The sequence below is a fragment of the Anomaloglossus baeobatrachus genome, chromosome 1, assembly GCF_048569485.1.
Source record: "Anomaloglossus baeobatrachus isolate aAnoBae1 chromosome 1, aAnoBae1.hap1, whole genome shotgun sequence".
Lineage (NCBI taxonomy): Eukaryota > Metazoa > Chordata > Amphibia > Anura > Aromobatidae > Anomaloglossus > Anomaloglossus baeobatrachus.
The window spans coordinates 208,999,278-209,025,201 of record NC_134353.1 but is presented as its reverse complement, the minus strand read 5'-3'; the positions used below and the strand labels follow the sequence as shown (position 1 = coordinate 209,025,201).

Below are 25,924 nucleotides of genomic sequence, written 5' to 3'. Positions count from 1 at the left end.
TACCAGCCCCCATACATAGTAGCAATGCGCGCACACACACGCACACACACACACACGCACACACACGCACACACACACACACACACACACAGTACCAGCCCACACAATCACACACTCCTTTCACATACTACAATTTTGTTTGCAGTCTCAGAACACATAGCTACACACAAATACATAATGCTTTTCATTTCTGTGTAGCATAGCATATATAGCACTATAATGGAATGATGCCACTATTTCTGTAGGGCACAGAATTGTGTAGGCCAAAATAAACAATGAGGTATGCTACTTATGCAAAGAAGGTTCATACTGGCAGCACACATGCACTTAAGCAAGACCATTTATTTCTGCAGAGCATAGTCTCATAGGAATATGCCCCTATATGACTGCCATATGCCTATTGATCCTCCATACAGTACATTTATACAAAGAGCTGTGCAGTACATGAGTGACACGGAAATTCTGGATTAATATAGTGCTGAGGGATGAGGAGCACAGGGCCAGGTAATGATTTTGGTGAATTACTGCCAAAGAATTTCAGATGAATTGTCATTTCCATCGATTGTTAGACGGGTGAGTGTCTTTAATCTGCCATCAATCTTCATGTGTGCCATGTGGACAATGAGGAAGATTCTCTGCTGAGATTCGAGCAGGCTCTGCCCTTTATTCCCAGTGTACAGATACATTGTGTTTGCAGATGGGCAGCAGATAGCTACAGAGCTGCCTTGATTTCCCAGTGCTCGTCCTCACAAATGAATGAAATAAGCAGCTCTCTGTTCTTTTGCACTCTGTGCATTAACATGTAATCCAGAGGCAAAATAACATTTTTCCAATCACTCCCGACATTCAATTACAGGAGGGAGAGGGCAGCTGCAAGAGGCAGGGGCAGCCGGCTCAAGGAGGGGAGCTGACAATTTACACTTCATTTCCAAGCCACATCACTTTATTATTGAGGATTACCTCTTAATCCTATTGCCATTGTCAGGATTATGTAATTAAATCCCTGTCACCTCCATTACTGTATCATTGTATTCCTCTGGACCTTCCTTGCATACATCAACAAAGGAAATTAGATTGAGAAATGTTTGGAAAATTTAAATATTCAATTCTAAAACTCCTCAATAATCACGAGATGTAGAAAAATTTTCTGCAATATTGTAACTGGTGTGTATTATAGTATAACTTAGTATTGATAGATGGGCTTCCATAAATCCAGTAAGTAAAGCGCTGTGGAATATGTTAGCGCTATATAAAACATTTTTATATTATTATTATTATTACAGAATAAAAGATCCCAAATGAATAAGAGTATAAAGGAGCTGTAGGAAATTTCCTACTTTAGTCTAAAAAAAAGTAGGGAAAACTAAATTAAAAAAAAAATGTGTATATTTTCTGCCAAACAGAATTTTTTTTCAACATTTACACCTAAATAAATTTGTTAAAGTGATGGTGAAATATTGTATTATAGATGTGGTGCCGCAGACATGACACACAGCATTTAAGCTTCAATTCAATCCAAACTGTGCCTAAAATGGAGGGAATAAGAGATATAATGCTATTTTCAATCATTAAATGTACATATTGTACACAATAGATTGTAAAAAAAGGAGTGTGGGGTGACTAAAAGGCGTTTTATAGTGGATTAATAATATAGAATAGTTATCACCACTCGTATGTTCCAGTGTAATCATTAAAAAGTAATAATGGTCTGCCCCCTTCTCTTCAGTGAGCAGATTGGTCCGGGAAACACTGTATATGGTTGACACAGGGAACTTGCACATACAAGACCAGACCCTCAGCTGCTTCATTTATTCATTGGCAATGAATTTTAAGTCGCAGTATGGCGAGCCACATCAGTCTCTCAGGGGTATTCAATTCAATGGCATTTAGAGACTCGTGTGCAGGACAGGGCTGCAGCAAGGAAAGGAGGGTGGGGGGATGCTGCTGCAGAGAGGAGACTGCTCTGAAGCATTTACAGGTAACGTATCTTTAGGTGCCTCTGTTGAATTTTTAGAGATTGAGAAGTTACAAATCTGAAAAAGGCTCATGTACATGACGAGCACTCACTATACCATGCCTAATCTGGAAGGGGTGCAATTACTCTGTAATATTGACTAATCGGTGCTGAATTTAATCACCTGGACTAAGAATTGTACCTATTTACAAACTATAAGATGTGGTAATATATGAGCATTGAAGGCCCCAGCCTGTACTTGGACGTCCAGAAATAAAGATGAACGTGTGTCCTTTAATCCGTCATTTCTTTATGTGAAGCTATTCGTATGAAGGTAAGGAGACATTTTTCGGATTTCATTTCAACACATGTATCGATGCCAGGACGGAAGACCCCAATCTACAGGCCCGGTATACAATTAGAATTCGTGATGTTCCAATGCGGATTTCATTATTATAGAATTATATATGTATTCTGAATTGCTTAGATTTCTTCAATTCATTTACATCAGGTTGAATTTTGCATCAGTTTCTTAATTAAAATGGCTGCTCACAAATCTTGGCTGTGGGCGCGACCCCCGTCCAGCGTCTTCTATATTCTACGGGCTAATTGGCCTGATATGTGACCTACTGAACAGCAGTGCATGCGATTGATATGCAGAAAAACCCGCCCTTCGCAAACAAAACTAATGGGGGTCATCACATTTGTAGAAGGATCAAAGCGCTTGTTCACACATTAGATTTTTGATGCTTTTATTTTTTTTTTTTTGAGAAAAAAAAAAATAGCATTTTTACAATAACTGCAAAACAAATGAGAGGTCTTAGATCTCATTCACACAATATTTTCCCCTTCCATTTCCTGTTTCTTTACACCTCTGCAGACAATTTTCGCTTTCCCTTTTTCCTCCCCTTCTTTCAAGAGCTATAACTCTTATTTTTTTTTTTTTGCAAACGTAGCTGTATAAGGTAGTAGTAGTTTTGAATGGCAACATTCAATTTGCAATATAAATAATTATGAAAAGAAAAATAAAGTTCCAATTATGGTGAAATTGTGGAAAAAAAACGCCTGAAATTATTATTATTATTATTTTTTTAAGTTTTATTTTTTGGGTTTTGATTTTACAGCGTTCATTCTTGGTAAAAAATTATTTTCAGGATTCCCAGCAGCTCAATACAATTACGGTGAAGCCAAATCTAAATAGATTTTTTGAATTAAGAAAAAAAATAAAATTAATCAGGAATTTGTATTAATTCGGAGACCCATGACTTTTTTTTTTTTTTGTCAATTGGGCTGGGTGAGGGCTTGTTTTTTTTTCATGAGAAACTGAGTTTTATTGATATCAATGTGACGTAGATATGAATAACATTAACATCTGTTTTTAATTATTTTTTTTAAAAGGGAGGACTGGAATTCTGACTTTTTTTCATCATTACAGAGTACTTAACGATCAGGTTAATTAAGGTATTTTTATAAGTCTGATCAAAATATAAAAGTGATTAAGTATCACCACAAACACTCTTTTTTTCTTTATTTACAGCGGAGAAAAAAGGGTAGATTTGAAATTTGATTTTTTTTTAAATAAATTTTAAGGCTTTTATAAATTTACTTAAATTTTTTGTCCTTTTATTGGACTTGAATCTGCGATGCGTCAATCGCTTTCACTACATATTGAAATTCTATACTATTGATGTATGTGCGGTATTTAAAATACTGTACTCTACTTTGAAGCTCAGTATAAGGCCACATTCACATGTTCAGTATTTTACATCAGTATTTGTAAGAAAAAAATAGGAGCAGGTGAAAAAAAAAAATGCAAAAATGGTGCTCGTGTTTCTATTATACTTTTCCTTTGATTGTTCTATTCCTCATTTTGGCTTCCAAGTACTGAGGTAAAAAAAAACTAACCAAATTCTGATTGTGAGAACAAGGCCTAAAGCTGAACTTCAGAGGAGGACCAAGATAGGGTGACCAAGGACCCCCACAATCATGTACTTCAAAAAGTGTTTTTCCCTGCTGAGATAAAAAAAAAAGGCATAAAAAATTGTATAATTTCCACTCCAGATTTTTGGCCACTTATTGTCTACATTTTTCATTCAGAAAAAAACGTAAGCATCAAACAGCTAGATGTGAACCTGGCATAGAACTTAGCTTTAATTGTTGACTGACGCAAACAAATAAATGACACAGACAGACAGTACATGAAGGAACGCCATATTGGCAGAGGTAGTTTTCAATTTACCTGTCACATTTTCCAAGTCCTTCTCCTCTAATGATGACAAGGTGTCATCATCCCCTTCCAGAAGGCTATCACTCTCCAAGATCTGCCCTCCCACAACCTGGCTCTTGATTGATTGTTTGCCTTTCACAAGTACGTTTTCTTCTGGATCTACAAGGAAAGTAAAGATAACATCCTTAAGTGGTAATGACAATAAACAAAGCGCACCCACCATGCTCTAACAGCAACAAAGTCACTGCATTGTGCTGTATTTTAGAATGAGGCTGGAACAACGCGTGGTGACCCTGAAAACGTGCCATGGAAATTTGGTACTTTGGAATCCTTCATTAGTACAATAAGTAACAGTAAAACATTTCTGCATTACACCTTGTATAATAACATTTGGTATATAAAAAAATTAAATTTATTATACATACACATACAAACATCATACGCCATATAAAAGGTATAGAGGTTATTGAATAGCTTTGCAAAATCCTGGCCTAGCCCTGAGAACTGTCTACTACCTCTGTTGGAATCCCTGGCACCTCTACAGATTTGGAGGCCCACCATGACAGCATCACTGCCGTGGGATGCATCTCTGACGACAGAAAGGGCCTACTGATCAGAAGAGAATCCGGGAATGCCGGCAGGTAGGTGTTTTGCAGGAAAACCGTCCAGCGGACAAGGATACTGATGTGATGGTTGGACCACAGTCCTGTGAACCAATGGACTCATCTCTACAACATAGTTATAGAAATACTCCCGTACATATACAGAGAAATCTAGATGTTCACATTTTTGAGTAGACCACCCACTTTTCCAGAATAGATTTCCTGTGACCGAATTAAAATATGCATTCTAACAAACTTTTTATTGCCTCAAACCAAGTTTAGACTTCATAGATATTCATTAAAAAAGGGAGTTCCAGCTCCAAGGCAGACCCAATGGAAGAGGAATGGAACGAGGCTAGAAACCATTGATTAGTAAGTATATAAATACATACACTACATTACCCAAACAATGACAAGTTTAGGCAATAAAAAGTTTGGTAGGAGTGCTTCTTTAAGTTCACCACAAATTAAAGCACACCTGCCATCTTATTTGAGAAATACCACAAAAAATGTAATTCCACGAAACAACTTAAGTTGATGCTTTGTCCATGGACATATGATGGCCACAGCCTGCAGTGTTGATTAATTATTTGTAATGATATCATTGCTTTGGCCATGCATCTAACTAAACAATATCAAGCTATGAAAGAACTGTGGAAACCCAGATACTATTAGCTTCATGAACATGAACAGTATATTAGAATTTATTTTAAACATAATGGAACATATGAACGACACATACTGAAAAATGGACAGAAAACACCTGCTGATGTCTGCCACTATGAATCCATATTTTACATGAGGACTTTGCTGTACATATACAGCAGGTTTCAGCTTCTTCATTTTAAAAGGAGAAATATAGTAAAAATCCAATAAAACAGATTTAAAATGCACCCTGCAAGTCGATTTCCGTATAAAATAGGTCTTGTAGCTACTGTGATGTGCTGCAGATTTTCTACCTGTTAGGCCTCATTCACACGACCAGATTTAAACACATATATGAAAAAATTGTACTGATGTCATCAGTGTTTTGGATCAGTGTGTCATCACTGTACGGTCTGTGTGTCCGCTTTTTCCCATCAGTGTATGGTTCGTGTGTCAGCATTCCCCCCCATCAGTGTAGGTCCGTGTGTCTGCTTTCACCCATCAGTGTACGGTCCGTGTGTCTGCTTTCACCCATCAGTGTACGGTCCGTGTCAGTTTTCACCCATCTGTGTACGGTCCGTGTGTCAATTTCCCCCATCAGTGTACGGTCCGTGTGTCCGTTTTCTCCCCACCAGTGTATGGTCTATGTGTTTGTTTTCCCCACCAGTGTATGGTCTATGTGTTTGTTTTCCCCACCAGTGTAAGGTCCGTGTGCTCAATGTCTCCCATCAGTGTACGATCCGTGTGTCCAATTTACCCCTCAGTGTAAGGTCTGTGTGTCCATTTTTATCCATCAGTGTACGGTCCGGGTGTCCATTTTTATCCATCAGTGTACGGTCCGGGTGTCCGTTTTTATCCATCAGTGTACGGTCCGGGTGTCCGTTTTTATCCATCAGTGTACGGTCCGGGTGTCCGTTTTTATCCATCAGTGTACGGTCCGGGTGTCCGTTTTTATCCATCAGTGTACGGTCCGGGTGTCCGTTTTTATCCATCAGTGTACGGTCCGGGTGTCCGTTTTTATCCATCAGTGTACGGTCCGGGTGTCCGTTTTTATCCATCAGTGTACGGTCCGGGTGTCCGTTTTTATCCATCAGTGTACGGTCCGGGTGTCCATTTTTAACCATCAGTGTACGGTCCGGGTGTCCGTTTTTAACCATCAGTGTACGGTCCGGGTGTCCGTTTTTATCCATCAGTGTACGGTCCGGGTGTCCGTTTTTATCCATCAGTGTACGGTCCGGGTGTCCGTTTTTATCCATCAGTGTACGGTCCGGGTGTCCGTTTTTATCCATCAGTGTACGGTCCGGGTGTCAGTTTTTATCCATCAGTGTACGGTCCGGGTGTCAGTTTTTATCCATCAGTGTACGGTCCGGGTGTCCGTTTTTATCCATCAGTGTACGGTCCGGGTGTCCGTTTTTATCCATCAGTGTACGGTCCGGGTGTCCGTTTTTATCCATCAGTGTACGGTCCGGGTGTCCGTTTTTATCCATCAGTGTACGGTCCGGGTGTCCATTTTTAACCATCAGTGTACGGTCCGGGTGTCAGTTTTCCCCCCATCAGTGGATGAATAAAGATATTACAAAGTTTCTCCTACACATTTCAAAGTTAAACACGTACAGCACATGAATGGCGCACAGATGCCACCCGTGTGCTGTAAATGTTATTCAAGGACCCATAGACCTGTATTGGCCCATGTCATTCGTGTTGCCGGAAAAAACAAACAAACGTGAACAGCACCATAGATCATAATGGGTATGTGCTATACCCATGAATAAAATGTGGCCCATGGACGTCTGAATGACGCCTTAATCTGAATGGCAAATCTGTAGCATATCAACTACATGTAAACATCTGGCTGGGGGCCAAAAAAAGTAGTTAAAAACACACCAAAATTTACTGCTTAATGTTGATGTAAAATGATTCATTACTTGAGTTTTAAATTGGGAAAACATGCACAGAGCCATTGTTACCGTTATCTATAGCAGTCATCATAAAACTGCAATTTTTTTTTACCCATAAAACACACAGGAACAACCAGGTACTGCCTGCTGTCTTATGGAAATATCAATAAAAGGTAAAGGAGTGTTAAAAGGAAAGGAAACAAGCTTTTCTGAGTTATGGGATTATTAGACCATATTCCCATGTACTGTAAATGCAGATTTTATTTTCCAACTCGATCTCTGTGTGTATAAAATCTGAGGCCGCTAACAATTCTAGCAAAGGGGATGTGATCTCATGAAAACTTATGCCAAAGTGAGTATCAAGAATGTCAAACTGGTTTTTTTTTGGGAGTGTGATTTTTTTTTTTTACCTGAATAGGCATCTTTGGGCAACTTTTTATATATTATTATTAAATTATCGTAGCACCACTTATTCCATGGCGCTGTACATGTGAAAACATAGGCAGACTGGTAAAGGAGGAGAAAGGACCCTGCCCGATAGGGCTCACAGTCTACGGCTAGAGATATTACCTATTTACCTATGTATCTATAGATCCATCTATAGATCCATCCATCCATCTATAGATCCATCCATCCATCTATAGATCCATCCATCTATAGATCCATCCATCCATCTATAGATCCATCCATCTATAGATCAATCCATCTATAGATCAATCTATCCACTGACCCAATCATCCATCGATCCATCTATCAATCCATCTATTGATCCATCCATCAATAGATCGATCCATCATCCATCTTCTACATCTATAGATCCATCGATTCATCCATCTATCCATCCATCAATAGATCCATCCATCAATGGATCGATCCATCCATTTTCTCCATCTACAGATCCATCTATCTATCCTTCGATCCATCAATAGATCAATCCATCAATAGATCAATCCATCAATAGATCAATCCATCAATAGATCAATCCATCAATAGATCAATCCATCAATAGATCAATCCATCAATAGATCAATCCATTCATCTCGATCCATAGATCAATCTATGAATCCATCCACCTATAGCTCCATCCATCCCTCTATAGATCCGTCCATCCATCCATCCCTCTATAGATCCATCCATCCATCGATCAATCCATCTATAGATCCGTCCATCCATCCATCTATAGATCCGTCCATTCAGCGATCCATGTATCCATAGATCCATGTATCCATAGATCCATGTATCCATAGATCCATGTATCCATCTATTGATCTATCCAGCTATCAATCTATAGATCTATGCATCCATCTATCTATAGAGCTATCTATAAATCTATCTTTAGCTCTATCTATAGATCTATCCATCCATGCATTTACAGATCCATCCATCCATTTATAGATCTATCTATAAATCTATCTATAGATCTATCTATAGATCTATCTATCCATCAGTGCAGTTGCATTTTTAAGTGTCGAATTACAGTGTTTCAGCAATTAAATATGGTTTAAAAATATTCTTTGGAAACTAAACCAAAAACGCACTTAAAAAAAAAAAAAAAAGAAAGGAACAGCAAAAAAAGTGCAACATAAAAGTTAGTCTGATGCAAATGATCCATCAACATTACTGTTTTTTCCTGATCAGGAAATGACATAACGCCATCGTGACTAGTTGTATGGATACAGATCGAACTTGTTCTCCAGTTTGTTAGCCTTATATTTTGCAGAGACCTGTACACAGAAAGCTACGTCCCCAGCAGTCTGATCTGCTATTCCACACCAAACAGTACAATACAAAGGAAAAGTCTTGAACAACCCTGAGGCGTGTATGGCATACTTTCAATCGAGAGGTGCTAGGAAAAATGTCCACCCCCCTCGTGAGAACACTTGTCTTTACATAAATAAAACTCCCCAAAGCTGCGAGGCGGCCATGTGAAGAGGAGCGCCCCTAATACAGCTCGAAATGAAACACCATTCCAGTTTGTCAAGGTAGCATATGTGCAACATTCTGCAATTGTTAAACCTGAGCCGAGAAAGCCCTTGTCATGGAAAATATGCAGCTTATTGATATTTGGAATGGTTTTCCTGTAATTAACTCCCCCATGAGGATTTTAAGTTCGCAGCAGTGAAATTACCAACATTGCCTTAATAAACACCACATGGGCTGGGGCCGTTCACAAATCTCAGTGGCCTAATAGCATTCTGCCACAGGAGTTTCTTTTCTTTCCTTCAGTAATTAGAGCACAGCTACCCCAAGCACAAATTAAAGGATAATGATTGTGTTTAGAAGTGGCCATAAAATATCTGCAGTTTACAAACCAAGTCTAGACTCTAGAAGTTCAATCATCTCAGGAAGATGTCAGCATTTCCTCAGAGATGTGATCAGACAGATTCTCACACTGCCGGCCCCCGAGCTGCATCACTGATGGTCCACCGTCCCTGTATGCAGATATTTCTGAACTCAGACTTAATGTTCCTTGTGTAACTGAATCCATTTCCTTTTTATGGCTTTCATTGTATTTTAAAGTACAGAAGGGTGTACAGAAGGGTGTACAGCATGTTCACAACACACAGGACATACTGGGCCATGGATGGGGGAGGACATTGGGTCCCAAACGTTCCAAGGAAAATTCTTCATTGTGTTTCTAGGTTATAATGAATGACAGTTTATGCAAAACCTCAGGTCATTGTTTGGTCAGTATTAGTAAGCCAAAACCAGAAGATTAGAAGGTTAGAGATGAGGGGCCAAATTCCCTCAATTGCTGGAAGTCATACAAAGGGTTCATTACTTTAAAACATCAAACCTTTTTTTCCCCAAATGTGACCATTTCTCTCTTAATAAAGTTATAAGGACAAAAATAATAAAAATTGTTATAAAGTTTAACGATTCATTGCTTTGTATATTATAAGGGTTTATTTTTACCAGCTCAAGGTACATTTATGCAGTTACTCTGTGACAAAAAGGTTGGCAAATCTTAATAGCGTGCATTATGCACCCTGCCAGGGCATGACACACTGTCAGCATTCCCCTCAACTGTAAAGGCTGCTTTACACGCTGCGATATCGTCACCGATATCGCTAGCGTGGGTACCCGCCCCCATTGTTGTGCAACACTGGCAAATCGCTGCCCGTGCCGCACAACATCGCCCAGACCCGTCACACGTACTTACCTGCCCGGCGACGTCGCTGTGACCGGCGAACCGCCTCCTTTTTAAGGGGGCGGTTTGTTCAGCGTCACAGCGACGTCACAGCTGCGTCACTGAACCGCCGCCCAATAGAAGCGGAGGGGCGAAGATGAGCGGGACGTAACATCCCGCCCACCTCCTTCCTTCCGCATAGCGGCCGGGAGGCAGGTAAGGAGAGGTTCCTCGCTCCTGCGGTGCCACACGGAGCGATGTCTGCTGCCGCAGGAACGAGGAACAACTTCGTTACTGCTGCAGTAACGATATTTGAGAATGGACCCCATGTCACGATGAGCGATTTTGCACATTTTTGCCACGATGCAAAATCGCTCATAGGTGTCACACGCAACGGCATCGCTAATGCGGCCGGATGTGTGTCAACAATTCCGTGACCCCAACGACTTCGCATTAGCGATGTCGTAGCGTGTAAAGCCCCCTTTAGCATGGATTGTGCAGGTGGTCACAAGCCAACTAGATTCTCATCTGTTTCTCTCATTGTTCTATTGAGAAATGCAAGTAGAATTTCATCGACACAGGACTGCCAGTCTGGCGATACGTCCTACACACTGTCAAGATTCCCCTCAACAGTCAGTTTGGATTGTGAATGTGGTGATGTGCTGACTAGATTCTCATCGATTTCTCTCATTCTATTGAGAAAATCAAGTAGAATTTTGCGAGTACAGGACTGCCAGTTTGGCAACACATACTACACACTGTCAGGATTCCCATCAGTGGTCAGTTTGGATTGTGCGGGTAGTCACGTGCAGACTAGATTCTCAGTTGCTTCTCTTAATGTTCTATTGAGAAATGCAAGTAGAATTTTATAGGCACAAGACTACCAATCTAGCAATACGTACTACACACCGTCAGGATTTGCAAATGTGCAGTCACATAGTGATTTCAGAAATTTACCTTAAGCCCAGAAACCCCTTTTTAGTACCAACCCAGTGCTGATGCACTACTGAAAACATTTCAGAAATAAAAAATGAATAGATTTCTCCCTAACTTTTAATGTGATCACATGCATGCAATATATTATAGTATTGTCACTGTTACCCTAATATGATCAGTTAGACAAATCTTTATCTTTTTACACATTAAGAACTTTTGTTTGCATCTACACTGTACCTAATGATTGGGGAGAAATAAAATTCGTTTTCAACATTGCCTTCTCCATCAAGTTACTTTATATAAAGTTTAAAAAAAATAAAGAAAAAATAAAAAAAAATGTAAATGGGATACTTCCTTTAACCACTTCCTGTCTACAATACAATTCAGTTCTAACTGCCTAGGAGATGTGCTGATGGGAAGTGAAAACAGTCTCACAATTTAAAGATATTCCAGACACAAGAGAAATTTCTGCAGGCGGTGTGTGATTCCAGACTGACGCATTATGACAGTGTGCAATGTGCACAGTGCGAACGGGCGGTTGAGGAGCTAGTTGGCACATAACCGACAGCAAGAAAATCGCACACTTAGTTATGTGACTGCAGATTTGTGCTGGAAATAGACTACAATTCATAAAATAGGCAGACTGTCATGATTCGGCAGTCAGTATCCGTATGGTGACTCACAATCATTGCAAGACGATAGTTAGCATTTAAGCCAGAGGCATGGACAGATTCACTTCTACTGTTGAACCTAAGATTGGGACAAGTAGACGCAAACAATAACACACACGGGATGCTGGCATTCATTTTTCTTATTGGTCATGAGCAGAGGGGCCATATTTAATAGATTTCTAATGTTAACCAATGATTAACACCCACTGAGGGAAAAAATAACCTAAAACTGACCTTTTTTCCCTTTATGGTAAATATATAGCTCATGTGTAACACTCAGACCTTCTTCATGCAGTGTTGAACAAATTATTGAATATGGTGTTTACTTCCAGTTGTGCTCAACTTAGCGCCGTATACGTTTTTTTTTTTTTTGTTTTTTTTTTTCCAAAACGTTTTTTATTGATTTTTCAAATTTGTAAAAACATGACAAGTATCATTGCAAAAGAAGAACATTCGTCTGACAAAATGTGACATAGAGGTGGGTGATACCCCAATTTGGAGTTCCATGTTGCTGTTCGATTTAAGATAGTATACAGTAACATTAAACCAAAACATAGGTAATGAAATATAATATAACATATGCAATACAATTCGTTAAATCTCTGTGTCGTCCCTGAATGATTTCAATTTTGCTAGCGTGTCTTGGTATTCCCAACCGTCTCGTCTCCCCCTCCCGCCAGAGCCCCCTCCTAGGTGATTCTCAGTTTACCCAGGCTGTCCTGAATATCGCTCAGGATATACCACTCTGAGTGAACAAAAGGTGCCATCAGGTTAATTATTTCTCCCTGTGTGAATTGGCTTTCAATAAAATGTCTCCATCTCACAAAAAACTTGGCTGTCAACCCATCTTTATCCCTCTCCGCTTCTAGTTTTTCCCACCTCAGAAGGTTGTGTAGTTCGCCCACAACCTCCTTTATGGATGGGCCCTCCCTTTGAATCCAGTGTTTTAAGATGCAACGCTTAGCTATCATGGCTATGTCATGCATTATTGCGTATTTCCTCTTTTCCGGCGTGTTCGGTCCTCCTCCTACTCCTCCCTCAAAGGAGTGGAAAATCCACACCATTAAGTCTAGTTTGCTGAAAATTCCCCATGTTGACTGGGCAAATAGTCTGACTTGGTTCCAGAACCTAGCGATTGTCTCACATTCCCATAGCCCATGTAGCATATCCGTTTTTTCTTTTTGACACTTAGGACACCACCTATCCCTACCTGGTATGTTGAAACCTATAATGGCCCTATGTAGAATTCTGAATTGAGTGTCTCTCCATCTCTCATTGGTAATATGTTTCCGCACTTGTACCCATCCTCTCAGTATATCATCCACCACTTCTTCCCTTCCCAATTGTTTCCCCCACGCTTTTAAAGTCCGACTATCCTCCCGTGAGATAAGCACCCCCCTTAGCGATCGATAAATTTTAGAGACATTTATACTTGTTACATCACATTCCAGTAACTCATCAATCGAACTTCTGTTCAGCTCTCTTCCAACCACACCCAGGTCTCCTATTATTCCATGTTTCAATTGTTCATACTGGATGACATGTGAGCTATTAAGGTTGTACTTATCCAACACTTCCCGACCTGTCATCCACCTCCTGCCCTCCACATTCATAACATCTATCATTCTCCTGACTCCCCTCTCTTTCCATCTAGTAAATAGCTTGTTTTCTCGTCCCAGGGGAAAATTTGGGAATGCCCAGGGGTTCAAGTACTTGGACACTTTCCATGAGAGCCCCAGTTTTTTCCTTACCGACTTCCATGTTAGCATGGTGTCTCGGAATATAATTGAGTTCCTTATGTGCCCTTCAACCCTGGATAGTGGGGAGTGTAGAATGGACGTCAGATCCCACGGTGACGCATATTTAGTTTCCATCGCATGATCTGAGTGCCTACTCGTTCCTCTCACCCAATCAATTACATGCCTCATGATACATACAAGATTATACCCTTGGACATCTGGAAAGTTTAGATCTCCCTCCTCTGCTGACTTCATCAGCGTATGCAGCTTTATTCTGGGTTTCCTTCCCCTCCACAGAAATTCTGTATACGCGGAGTTGAGCTTATTCACATCCTTTAGTTTTAGCAATAGCGGGATTGTCTGGAAGGGATACAGCAGCCTAGGAAAGCTCATCATTTTTATCAGGTGGCATCTTGCCAGTAATGGAAGTGGCAGACCTTTCCATCCCTTTAATTGAACTGTAATTTTCCTGATTAGCGGTCCATAATTCAAGTTATAGATTGTTTCCACCGATCTTCCTATATGCACTCCCAGGTATTTAATTGAAGATTGTGCTATAGGAATTCCACATAGACAGCCATCCCTTATTTGTCCCCCCATTGTCCCATGATGCCCCTTTAGGAACATGATCTCGCATTTTTTTTTGTTCAGTTTGAAACCGGAGAATGAGCCAAATTTTTCAATCAAGGCAAGAGTCTGTGGCAAATCCGCACCGGGGTCCCCCATATAAAGTATGATGTCATCAGCAAAAAGCGCTGTCTTTACTTCTGAACCCCTTATCTTGATTCCTTTAAAGCTATTTTGTCCCTGTAGTATTCTTGACAACGGCTCGATTGCCAGGTTGAATAAAAGAGGAGATAATGGGCAGCCCTGTCTTGTTCCCTTCATCAAAGGGAACACGTCTGATAGAAAGCCCGGAGTGTGTACCCTAGCTCCCGAGTTGGCATAAAGGTTTCTAATGTAAAGTCTCATCTTGCCTACAATCCCTATGGCCTCCATTACCCTGTCTAACCACCCCCAATTTACATTATCAAACGCTTTTTCTGCGTCAAGTGTAACTAGGGCAGGTCTAGCCCCTCCCTCAGTGAGACCCAGTCTAACCGCGTCTACCACTAGAATTGTCTTTCGGATATTGGTAACGGCATTTCTCCCCTTAATAAACCCCACCTGGTGATTCGTAATGATCCTAGGTAAGATCTCGGCCAGTCTATTAGCCATGATCTTGGACATAATTTTTAAATCCTGATTTATGAGCGATATAGGTCTATAACTAGAGGGATCATCCAGGTCCTTGGTTCCCTTGGGGAGTAATTTAATATATGCTATGTTGGAATTTTTGGGTATTTCCGCCCCTCCCAGGAAAGCATTAAAGACTGAGGTTAGATCCGGCGAGATCAGATCCTTCAGAGCCTTATAGAATTCACTATTGAAACCGTCAGGTCCCGGTGCCTTGTTGGTGTTAAGCTCCCCAATTGTTCTCGTCACCTCCTCTACTGTGATATCTGCGTTTAAGGCACTCAAATCTTCCTCCGTCAAGCTAGGCATTTGGGCTTGTCTTAGCCACTCTGCCTCATCAGTCATGTCGTTATTCCCTGACCCATATAGTTTTCTATAGTAATCTCCCAACAGTTTATTAATGTCCTTAGGATCCGTAGTCACCTCTCCCCCCTTTGTTTTCAGTTTAGAGATCACTGTCATCTTTCTGCTGCCCCTTGCCAGATTGGCCAACATCCTTCCCGCCTTGTTGCCAAACCTATGTAAGTCAACCTCCTTGTGCGACCAGAATAGTTGTTCCTTTTTTTTGGCCCATTCGTCAAATCCCTCTTTTGCCTCCAACCATCTGCCTTTTGTCATGGGAGATCTATTTGTCACATAATTTGTATATGCTACCCGTACTGCTTCACTATGGAAATTATAATTCTCATTGGTTTTCCGTTTGATCATGGCTGCGTACCCCACCAGACGGCCCCTTAGGACCGCTTTTGCCGTTTCCCAAAATATCACTGGGGACTCTCTATGTTCCTTATTGTCCTCTGCGAATTCTCCCCACCACTCCTGTAGCACCTTATGGAAATTATCTTGCCTGAGAAGGAACGATGGGAATCTCCATATGATATCTGTACCTCTCCTGAATTTCTCTCTAATGCCCAATCTCACCGGACTATGATCAGAGATCACCATATTCTCTATCACACAATCTTGCGTTCCACTCAGTAAGTCTTGCGAGATCCAGAACTGATCAATACGTGACCAGCTATCATGAGGGTGAGAGAAGTGTGTATACTCTCTGTCATGTGGGTGAGTTAGTCTCCAGATGTCTTTCAGTCCTACGTCTTCTAATGTTACATCCCTATTGTCTAAACTCCTGCCCACATTAGCTGTCCCCTCCTCGCCCCTCCTCCTATCTTCAGCTGAGTCTGGGACAGTGTTAAAATCGCCTCCCACTATAATGTTAGCCTCCCCATCTGCTAATATGGTGGCCTTTATGTCATCATGAAATGTGATTTGTTGTGAATTTGGGCCATAGACATTATAAATACTGAGTTTACCCGCTGGACTAACGATTGTTAAGTGCTGCCACCTTCCATGGTCGTCTGCCTCATGTGCCACTACCTCATGACTGAATTGTTTATTTATTAGAATCATAGTGCCCGCTTTTCTACCTTGTGCCGCTGCCCCGTAAACGGTGCCCACCCAATGTTTCTTCATGCGGAAAAAGTCCTCCCCCCCCAAGTGGGTTTCCTGTAATAAGGCAATGTCTGTCTTTAGTCTTTTCAGATGTCTCAATATCATTGCTCGTTTGTTAGGTGATCTCAGCCCTTTAACATTCCACGTAGTTATCTGTATCATGTTTACCTGGGTATTCTGCTTTTACTACTCCCTCCCCTATGGGCCCCTGCATCAAGGAAGACGAGATGTTCGACACTAGAATCACAGTTGGTACCACAAAATCGACACTCCCTTTCCCCACCTTGCAAATATAACAAATACAACAAAAAGCATGTAACTGTAAAACATAATTTCCCTTCCGAGAAATCCACGGCGCTTCCCGCCACGTTGGTGAGCTCCCCTATTCCTAGCCAAAATATGTAGCTCCCTAATCACCCCCCAAAAAATATATGTTCTATCCCCGGACTAACTTGAATAAGCCTTTGAAAATTATGCAAAAATTAGCACAGTATGTCAAAACCTCAGCAAGATTCTCCAGTCCTACTTATCTCTGACTCCAGGTAGCCATCAGTCCGCCCAGAACAGGCCCACTTCATTTGAATTTGGATGATGTTCCTGGACAAAGGAGAAAAAGAAAAAAAGAAAAAAAAGACCAAGGGGAGAGAAGATGGAGAAAGAAAGGAGAAGAACAAAAAAAAAAACAAAAAAAAACAAAAAAAAAAAAAGAGAGGGGGGGGGAAGAGGACCCAGACTTTGGGATGTTTTCCTCTCTTTTTTCCCTTCCCCCTCCTCCTCTCACCTCCCCAACCCTCTCTCCGTAATGCATCCTCCTCAACGCCTCTCCCTGTTTGGGAAGAGAAAAAAAAAAAAAAAAAAAACAGGCAAAAAAAGGAAAAACAATGAGCGAGTTCCAGTTCAGGTATCATGGTTTCTCTCCAAGGGTTGGTTCCTGTGTTCCAGGCGAGAATTATGCTGTCGACCCGGGCTTGGCCTCCTTTCCTCCCTGGTCTCGACTTGCTTTTGTCCCCCAAGACGTCCCACATCTCTTCCTGAGCTTGTGGGGGATCCTCTTCTATTATTCCCTTCTCCACTAGCTCCTTTTTCTTGCCTTTCTGACCTAGTCTTGTTGAGCTCTGCCATGAGAATGTTTTCTGCTTCTTTGTAGTCCTTGTAGTATACAAACGAGCCATTGGGGTTTCTAACTTTCAGTGTAGCAGGGTATAATAGCTGGCACTTTACTTTTTTGTTGTACAGAAATGAGCAAATTTTGGTAAATTCTTTTCTCCTTCTGGATACTTCCGCTGAATAATCCCCAAAAATTAGCAGTCTGTTGCCTTGATATTGTAGTGGACGCTTTCGTTCTCTAAAGGCCCTCAATATTTCCTCCTTATGCTTATAATCAAGGTACTTGACAATCACCTGCCTGGCTCTTATCGGGGTATTCTTGTTTGAGTTTTGGCCCTCTCCCTTATTAGCCTCCTGGTGTCTCAGTGGACCCACTCTGTGGGCTCTTTCAACTCTGAATTTCGCCTTTATGCCCAGGGCCTGCGGTAGCTCCAACTCGCATATATTATCCAACTGTCCAATCGACACAGACTCTGGCAACCCGACTATACGTAGGTTGTTTCGTCTCGATCTGTTTTCCAAATCGTCCGCTTTATCCTTCAAGTATTCATTAGATTTTGCTAGAGCTGCTATTTGTGCTTGCATAGCCAGTATTGTCTCCTCGGAGTCAGATATTCTCTGCTCTGATTCTGCCAGTCTAGATGCATGGGCATTTATCTGTTTTTGCATATTAGCTAATGATGTTTGTATGGCTGCCTCAATAGCCACTTTAATCTCTTTTGACAAGTGTGATGTCACTTCTTCAGCCAGTTTTTTATAGTCCACATTAAGCTTTTGTGTGTACTTGTCTTGGCCTGCAGGTGGTGCTGTTTTCTTAGTTCTCTTTGTCTGGACTGGGCCACCACCTCCATCCCCCAATAGCTTGCAGGCTTGTGATGTTGGTGTAGTAAGCTGCTTTTTGTTTCCTTTGGAAGGGGTATTATTAATTCTTGCATTTGACTTCCTGTGAGTCTGAGTGGGATTAATCTCCCTGTACTGTTTGTCAGTTTCATCCTCCAACACTGCTGTGTCTCTGAGGTGCCCTGCTTTGCCTGCATCTTCTCTCCCCTCTGCCTCCATATCTCCTTCATCCTCCCATTGGGATCCACCGTCATCAGTCCCCTGCATCCACCTCTCTCCTGCTGTGTCCTCCTGTGACTCCTCGCTCATATCTTCCTTATCTCCTGTCTCCTCGCTCATATCTCCCTTATCTCTCCCCTTCCAGCTCTGTGTTTGCTTTTCTGTGTCTCTCACCATGCGTTCAGGCTCCTCCCCCATCAGGCTCGGCGCCATTATCTTATCTTCTCCTCTGTCCATATCAAAGCTTCTCCAGGCTGACTCACCGCTCCCAGAGCTTCTCAGGAGGTACCGTTCCATAGCGGTCTGCTTTAGGTAACCTCCTGTGCTGCTCTCTGTTTGGTGGCTCGTCCGGGGGGGTCTGTTTTTAGTCGGTTTCTGTGAGGGGTGGCAGGAGCTCTCCTCTAAGCTTCCACCTCAGCCAGGACAGGAACAGGAAGTCCCGTATACGTTTTTACAAATAAAAGATATAAAAAAAATAAATAAATAAAAAAAGTTTTCACAAAGTTTAATAATTCAGGACCTGTTCTCAAAAGCATTTATTAATCAGACAGATAAAAACGGTGTATAATTGATTTGTGTCTGGTAAATACACATCACTACTAGGCAAAATAAAAAAGTGTGGAATAGGGTAAAGAACCACAGTATGCTATACGAGTCTGGCAAAAGATGGAATATACTGTATATGTGTTTTATTTTTAAATGGAGGAGCCTATGGGTGACGAGCTGTAAGGAGTCTGTCACAGCCTCTATTGGATGCATCTTTTCCCTGTTTATTCATGGAGACCAAACCATGATGTGAATGAGGTCTAATTAGGCCTACAGGTTATCTTTTCCTTCCAGACTCCGCTTTGGTGGGCATCTCCTTTACAAAAACACAGAAGTAGCCCATTTACCGCTAAAGGCAACTGAAAACTTTACAGCATGACCTAGATAACCTGTACATACCGCCAAGTTGGGATTTGCCTTGCTGCTAAGTTCAGGTAAGCTTTTGGGATTTTATATATTTGTCCTAAAGAAAAAAAATACCAATCGCGAATAACCCCTTTAAGTACAGTAGAGCGCAGCTTACATACATTGTCTCTTCCATTCTAGAATACAAAGAATGGAGAAAGTGACTTTTCATGATAGCTGGAATCAATATTGACTTTAGGATTGTCACTTTCAATAGGTGACAAAGTTTAATAAATTCAGGATATCTTCTCAAGAGCAAGTATGCAAGAAAAGCAAAGTGTCTCCCTAGTGCTTTACTAGTCAGACAGATTAAAATGGGGTCGTTTTGATTTGTGTCTCAACAATACACTTCACTACATAGCAAAACAAACAGGTATGGAATAAGGTATTGAACCAGGATATGACATCCTTTGGAGTCTAGCAGGTAGGATCAATACTGACTTTTAGGATTGTTACTTCCAATAGGTTGCACTAGAGCTCCTGTCCTCTCCCGCTCAGAAAAGGCAATTTGCATTTTTAAATTTACTTAGAAGCATTGTATGGCCTAGGAGTCTCCTTATGCTGACTTAGGCGGGCTTTGCACGTTGCGACATCGCAAGCAAGCCGATGCTGCGATGTCGCACGCGATAGTCCCCGCCCCTGTCGCAGGTACGATATCTTGTGATAGCTGGCGTAGCGATAATTATCGCTACGCCAGCTTCACATGCACTCACCTGCCCTGCGACCGTCGCTCTGGCCGGTGACCCGCTTCCTTCCTAAGGGGGCGGGTCATGCGGCGTCACAGCGACGTCACACGGCAGGCGGCCAATGGCGGCGGAGGGGTGGAGATGAGCAGGATGTAAACATCCCGCCCACCTTCTTCCTTCCGTATAGCAACTGGCGGCAGGTAAGGAGCTGTTCCTCGCTCCTGCGGCTTCACACACAGCGATATGTGCTGCCGCAGGAACTAGGAACAACATCATACCTGTCGCGGCACCGGCATTATGGAAATGTCGGAGCCTGCACCGATGATACGATAACAACGCTTTTGCGCTCGTTCATCGTATCATCTAGGATTTACACACTACGACATCGCAAGTGACGCCGGATGTGCGTCACTTTCGATTTGACCCCACCGACATGCATCTGCGATGTCGTAGTGTGCAAAGCCGCCCTAAGTGCTCTCCACTAGAAGAACGTTAACCCCTTAGACCTAATGCTCTTGTAGTAACAGGGCCAATAAAGCCTTCACACGGTGAAATAAATTGATACTACATTTCCATTGAAAGGCAACTTGCATCCTTTTAGATAGTATTGTCCAACATTACTTTATAATTTGCCTCCATATCCATGATACAAAATGAAAGTGGACCAGTTATTCTTTTTCCTTTCTAATATGTAAGGGTAAGTGCCCACGATCAGGACTAGCAGTGTTTTAGACGCAGTATGTTTTTTGCACCGTCACAAACGCCGTGTTGTACAGTGGAGCAGTGGATAGGCTTTAGAAAAATGCCATGCCCACTGTGCTTTTTTTTTCCCCACAGTGTTAACTGACATGTGGCGCAACTTTCCAAGCCGTAGCATGTTAATTTATGCCAGAGAGACGCAAGTGTTTCCAGGGGGGAGAACACAGCAGAAGTCCACAGTGCCCAGACTGCTAATCATCAAAGGTGCAGAGTGTGCGGATCATAGGCACGTACCCTAAGGCTCCATGCGCATGCTGCGTTTTTTGACGCTTTTTTTGGTGCAGTTTAGTGGTCAGAAAGTTCTCACATTTTTTTTTTTTACTTCCCAGAAAAGTCTATGAGAATTCAAATTTGTGTGCAAACGTTGCAATTTTTTTGTCTGCAGTTTATTTCTCAAAAAGTTCTGACCAAAAAAATGCAGCATGTTCATTCATTTTGCGTTTAATCCTTGCATTTCTCACAAATGATGAGGACCCGCAAAAAAATCCCCTGTCAGCGGGGGATTGATCTCTGGTATCTGGTCGGATAACGGTCCCCATATAATCTATGGGAACCAGAATCTGGCTCAAAGGGGTAGGCAGGAGCAAGCGCTTTATACTTACCAAGTCACTGGCAAGGCTGTACACTCCAGAGACCTCTCATTCTTCATCTTTGGCCGCTCATTAGGCTCATGCATATACACTGTTTCCCCCGCCCACTAACGTCTGTGATTAGTTGCAAACAGACGCGCTCCCATGCTGAGTGACAGAGTGTCTGACGCTTCCAGTCACAGACCCGGTCTGCGAGTCTATACCGTACAGTAAAAATAAATTTAAAAAATGTATGTAGGGACCCTCATATTGATACCCAGCACAGATAAAGCCACGGCTATAGGCTGCAGCCACCAGCCGTGCGCTTATCTTCGCTGTGTAAAAAATAGGAGATACCGCATGTGGCTTTTTAATTTTAAGTTTTAATTACTTACATAATTAAAAGAACCGGCGTGCAGTCCCCTCCAATTTAGATACCCAGCCAAGATAAAGCCAGGAAGCTGGGGGCTGATATTCTCAGGCTGGGGAGACCCATGCGTATTGGGCCCCCCAGCCTAAAAATATCAGCATGCAGCTGCCCAGAATTATTGCATCCATTTGATGAGACAACCCCAGGATTTTACCAGACTCTTCCCGATTGCCCGGGTGCAATGGCCCTCTGAGTAATAAGACGTTAATGTCAGCTCACAGTGACAGTAATCTCTAAGTAAAAAGAAATAAACACAAACACCGAAAAAATCCTTTATTTGAAATAAAATACAAAAAGCCCAGTCACCACTTTACTAACCCCCAAAACACCCCTGCAAGTCCAACGTAATCAACACGAGGTCCCACAGCGATTCTAGCTCTCCTACATCTGTATCACAGTGCAAGTGGTACATGACCGCATTGCTGTAAATTCAGGCAGAGACTGAGTAGCGATCAGAAGTGGCGTCACTCCGGTTAGTCGAGGCGACACAGCTGGAGGTTCCCAAGGCCCTACACCTGTGACCGCAGGTCACTTGACCTCAGGTGACTTCATTAAACTCAGTGACTTTACCTGAGGTGTGGTCATCGAGTTCATTGAGGTTCCCTGAGTCAGGTTACCTGCAGTCACAGGTGGAGGGCCGTGGGAACCTATAGATGTGCTCGCAATTTAACCTGACTGATGTCACCACTAATCAGTCTTTGCCTGAAGTTCACGGTGAGCGGTCATGTACCATGATTGTATGCTATGCTTTCAGTAATGTAGGAGAGCTGGAATCGTCGCTAGACCTTATATGGATTATGTTGGACCTACAGGGGTATTTTTAGGGTTAATATAGTGGTGAAAGAGGGTGTTTTTTGTCTATCTCAAAGAAAGGATTTTTTGGGTGTTTGTTTATTTACTTTAACTTACAGATTTGTAATTGGGGGTGTTTTCATACACACATCCCATTACTAATCTAAGGATTCATGACAGCTTTGAGCTGTGATTAACCCCTTCTTACCACGATTGCTACCGCACCAGGGCAATTGGGAAGAGCCAGGTAAAGTTCTGGGATAGTCACATTTAATGAATACCAGCCCTCAGCTGTCAGGCTTTAATCAGGGCTCAGTATCAAAATTGGGGGACGGCACCAAACGCCGTTTTTTTAAAATTATTTAAATTATTTAAAAAAAAAAAAAAAAAGCCACATGCAGTTCCTTTTATTTTGATACACAGCCAAGATAAGCACATGGCTGGGGGCTGCAGCCTGTAGCCGTAGCCCTTATCTCTGCTGGACATCATAAAATGGGCGATCCTACGTCAAATATTGTATTTTTTTATTTAATTTTTATGCCACGATAGACAAACATAGCGTCTGTGATTGAAAGTCAGCTGACACCCAGGGTGGGGGCGCTTCTGACTGCAGCCAATCACAGATGCCAGTGGGTGGTGAAAGCAGTACATATATAATGAAAGTAATGATTATCTGTGACCAATCCTGGGACAGAACCGGATTATATTTTTTTTTTACCCGGTTTGACCCACCAGTCCCAGTTATCCATGAATCTGCCCATCATTAAGCGTGATACAACTGAAAATATACAAAAACATGGTAATCCACCTTAACCAACAAGTAAGGAAAGCACTAATTAGTTAGAGAAGCACTCAAAAGACAATGCTCACTTTGGAGCTGCAGAGATCCAAAGCTAAAGTGGAAGAATCTGTGCACATGACAACTATTAGGCCGGGGTCAGACGGCTGTACAATAAGCACAGCTCTTCTGAACAGAGTGTGAAAGCTCCATAGAAATCCAAGCGGTCATGCTTGGGTCAGGGGAGCCACGGCCAGTGCGTGCACTGCGATGAGATCCTCGTCCGAGTTAGAAGGCTGTCTGACCCCAGGGTTAATCGTATACTCCACAAATCTGGCCTTTGAAAGCAATTTTTGAAAGCAAGCCATAAGAATTCCCGTTTGCACTAGGTCATGTAAAATGATGGTGAACCCAAACTGTAAAAGTCTGGATCCACGTAGGTATTCCAGTACTCATGCACCAATCCCGGAGTTGTCAGGGAACTCCAGGTAACTATCCGGATCGGTCATAAAAAAAACAAAATAAAGAAAAAGCAAAGCAAATAAGAGTAAAGCAAGTAAGTAGAACTTACTTGCTTTACTCTGATTTTCTTTGCTTTTTCTTTATTCTGTTTTTATGACCGATCCGGATAGTTACCCGTCTCCACGTGGCGGTAACCATACTTCTGGGGCCGCTCATTAACCTCATGCATATGCACTGCTTCTCCCGTCCACCATCAGTACCGGCATCTGACTGGTTGCAGTTAGATCGCGTGCCCCACCCCGTGTGAAAGCATGTCTGAATGCTTGCAATCGCACTGTGTCTATAGTGGTGTAAAAATAAATTGAAAAAATTGCTGTAGGGTCACCCCATGTTATGATACCCAGCACAGAAAAACCATACAGCTACAAGCTGTAGCTCACTGCCATATGCTTATCTTGGCTGTGTATCAATATAAGACTGACCCTATGTGATCTTTTTTTAAATTAAATAAATTAAAAAAAACTAAAAACAAATAAAAAACGGTGTGGTCCCCCAAATTTGATACCCAGCCATGATAAAGCCCACAGCTGGGGGCTGGTGTTATCAGGCTGGGGAGGTCTATGGTTATTGGACCACCCAGCCTAAAGATAGCAGCCTGCAGCCACCCAGAATTGTCACATCCATTAGATGTGACAATCCCAGCACTTTACCAGGCTCATCCCGATTGCCCTGATGTGGTGGTAATCGGGGTAATAAGGGGTTAATGACAGCTCACAGCTTGCTCCAAGCCCTAGATTAGTAATGGGAGGCATCTATGAGAGCCTCCTATTAGGAATCTGTAAATTAAAAGAAATAAGCACAAACACCTAAAAAATCCTTTATTTGAAATAAAACACAAAAAACCCACAATCTTTCACCCCTTTATTAACCCAAAACACCAAGTTCCTACGTAATCCACACGAGGTCCCATGACTATTCCGGCTCTGCTACATACTGAAGTCACCGCGGGCGGTCACAGAACATGTCTACACGATGTGGCTTCAGGCATAGACTAACTTCGCCACAGCGATAAGCGGTGACGTTTATTTGCTCTCACATCTGGAGGTTTCCACAGTACCCCACCTATGATCGCAGGTAAATTAAACTTAGGTGACCTCATTAAACTCCATAACCGGGGAGGTCACTGACTTCACAGACCTGTATCTCCTGGCAGAAAATCGCTGAATTTTTTGCCAAGAGATGCAGATTTGGTGCTGAAATTTATACACCATATTCCTGCACCAAATCTACATCTCTAGGCAAAAATCGCATCAAAACCCGCATATGTAACACACAATTTTGATGTACTTTTTAGCCAGGAGTTGCAGACTTGGTGCAGGAGTATGGTGTATGAATTTCAGCATCAAATCTGCATCTCTTGGCAAAAAAAAACAACAATAAAAAAAACAAACAAAAAACACAAAAATGGTTTTGATGCAGTAATGGTGTGGCTTTCTGCCAAAAGATGCAAATTTGGTGTTTCAAGGCATTTACTGGAAGAAAACAGCACTGAAACTGCGTTAAACACTTTTTTGTGCGTTTTCTTGCCAGAAGATGCAGATTTAATGAAGGAATATGGTATATAAATTTCACCACCAAAACTGCATCTCTTGGTAAACAAAAAACGTGGTTTTCTGCCAGGAGATGTAGGTCTGTGAACTCCGTAACCTCACGTGAGGTGAAGTCACTCAGTTCAATGAGGTTATCTGAGATTAGCTTACCTTACTTATTAATGAGTTATCAGTTTACCTGTGGTCATAGGTGGGGCACCGTGGGTACCTCCAGCTGTAACCGCAAATAAA

At 41.9% G+C, this 25,924-nt stretch overlaps 1 protein-coding gene across 2 annotated transcripts in view; it reads right to left on the bottom strand.

The window, feature by feature from the left end:
• The window catches only part of LRBA (LPS responsive beige-like anchor protein), an 805,540-nt gene that overhangs the window by 375,217 nt on the left and 404,399 nt on the right, over window positions 1–25,924 (bottom strand). For both annotated transcript variants that reach the window (XM_075347936.1, XM_075347944.1), the window contains exon 36: window positions 4,194–4,340. In XM_075347936.1, coding sequence (XP_075204051.1) covers window positions 4,194–4,340 — 147 coding nt within the window. The remainder of the gene's footprint in view (window positions 1–4,193; window positions 4,341–25,924) is intronic.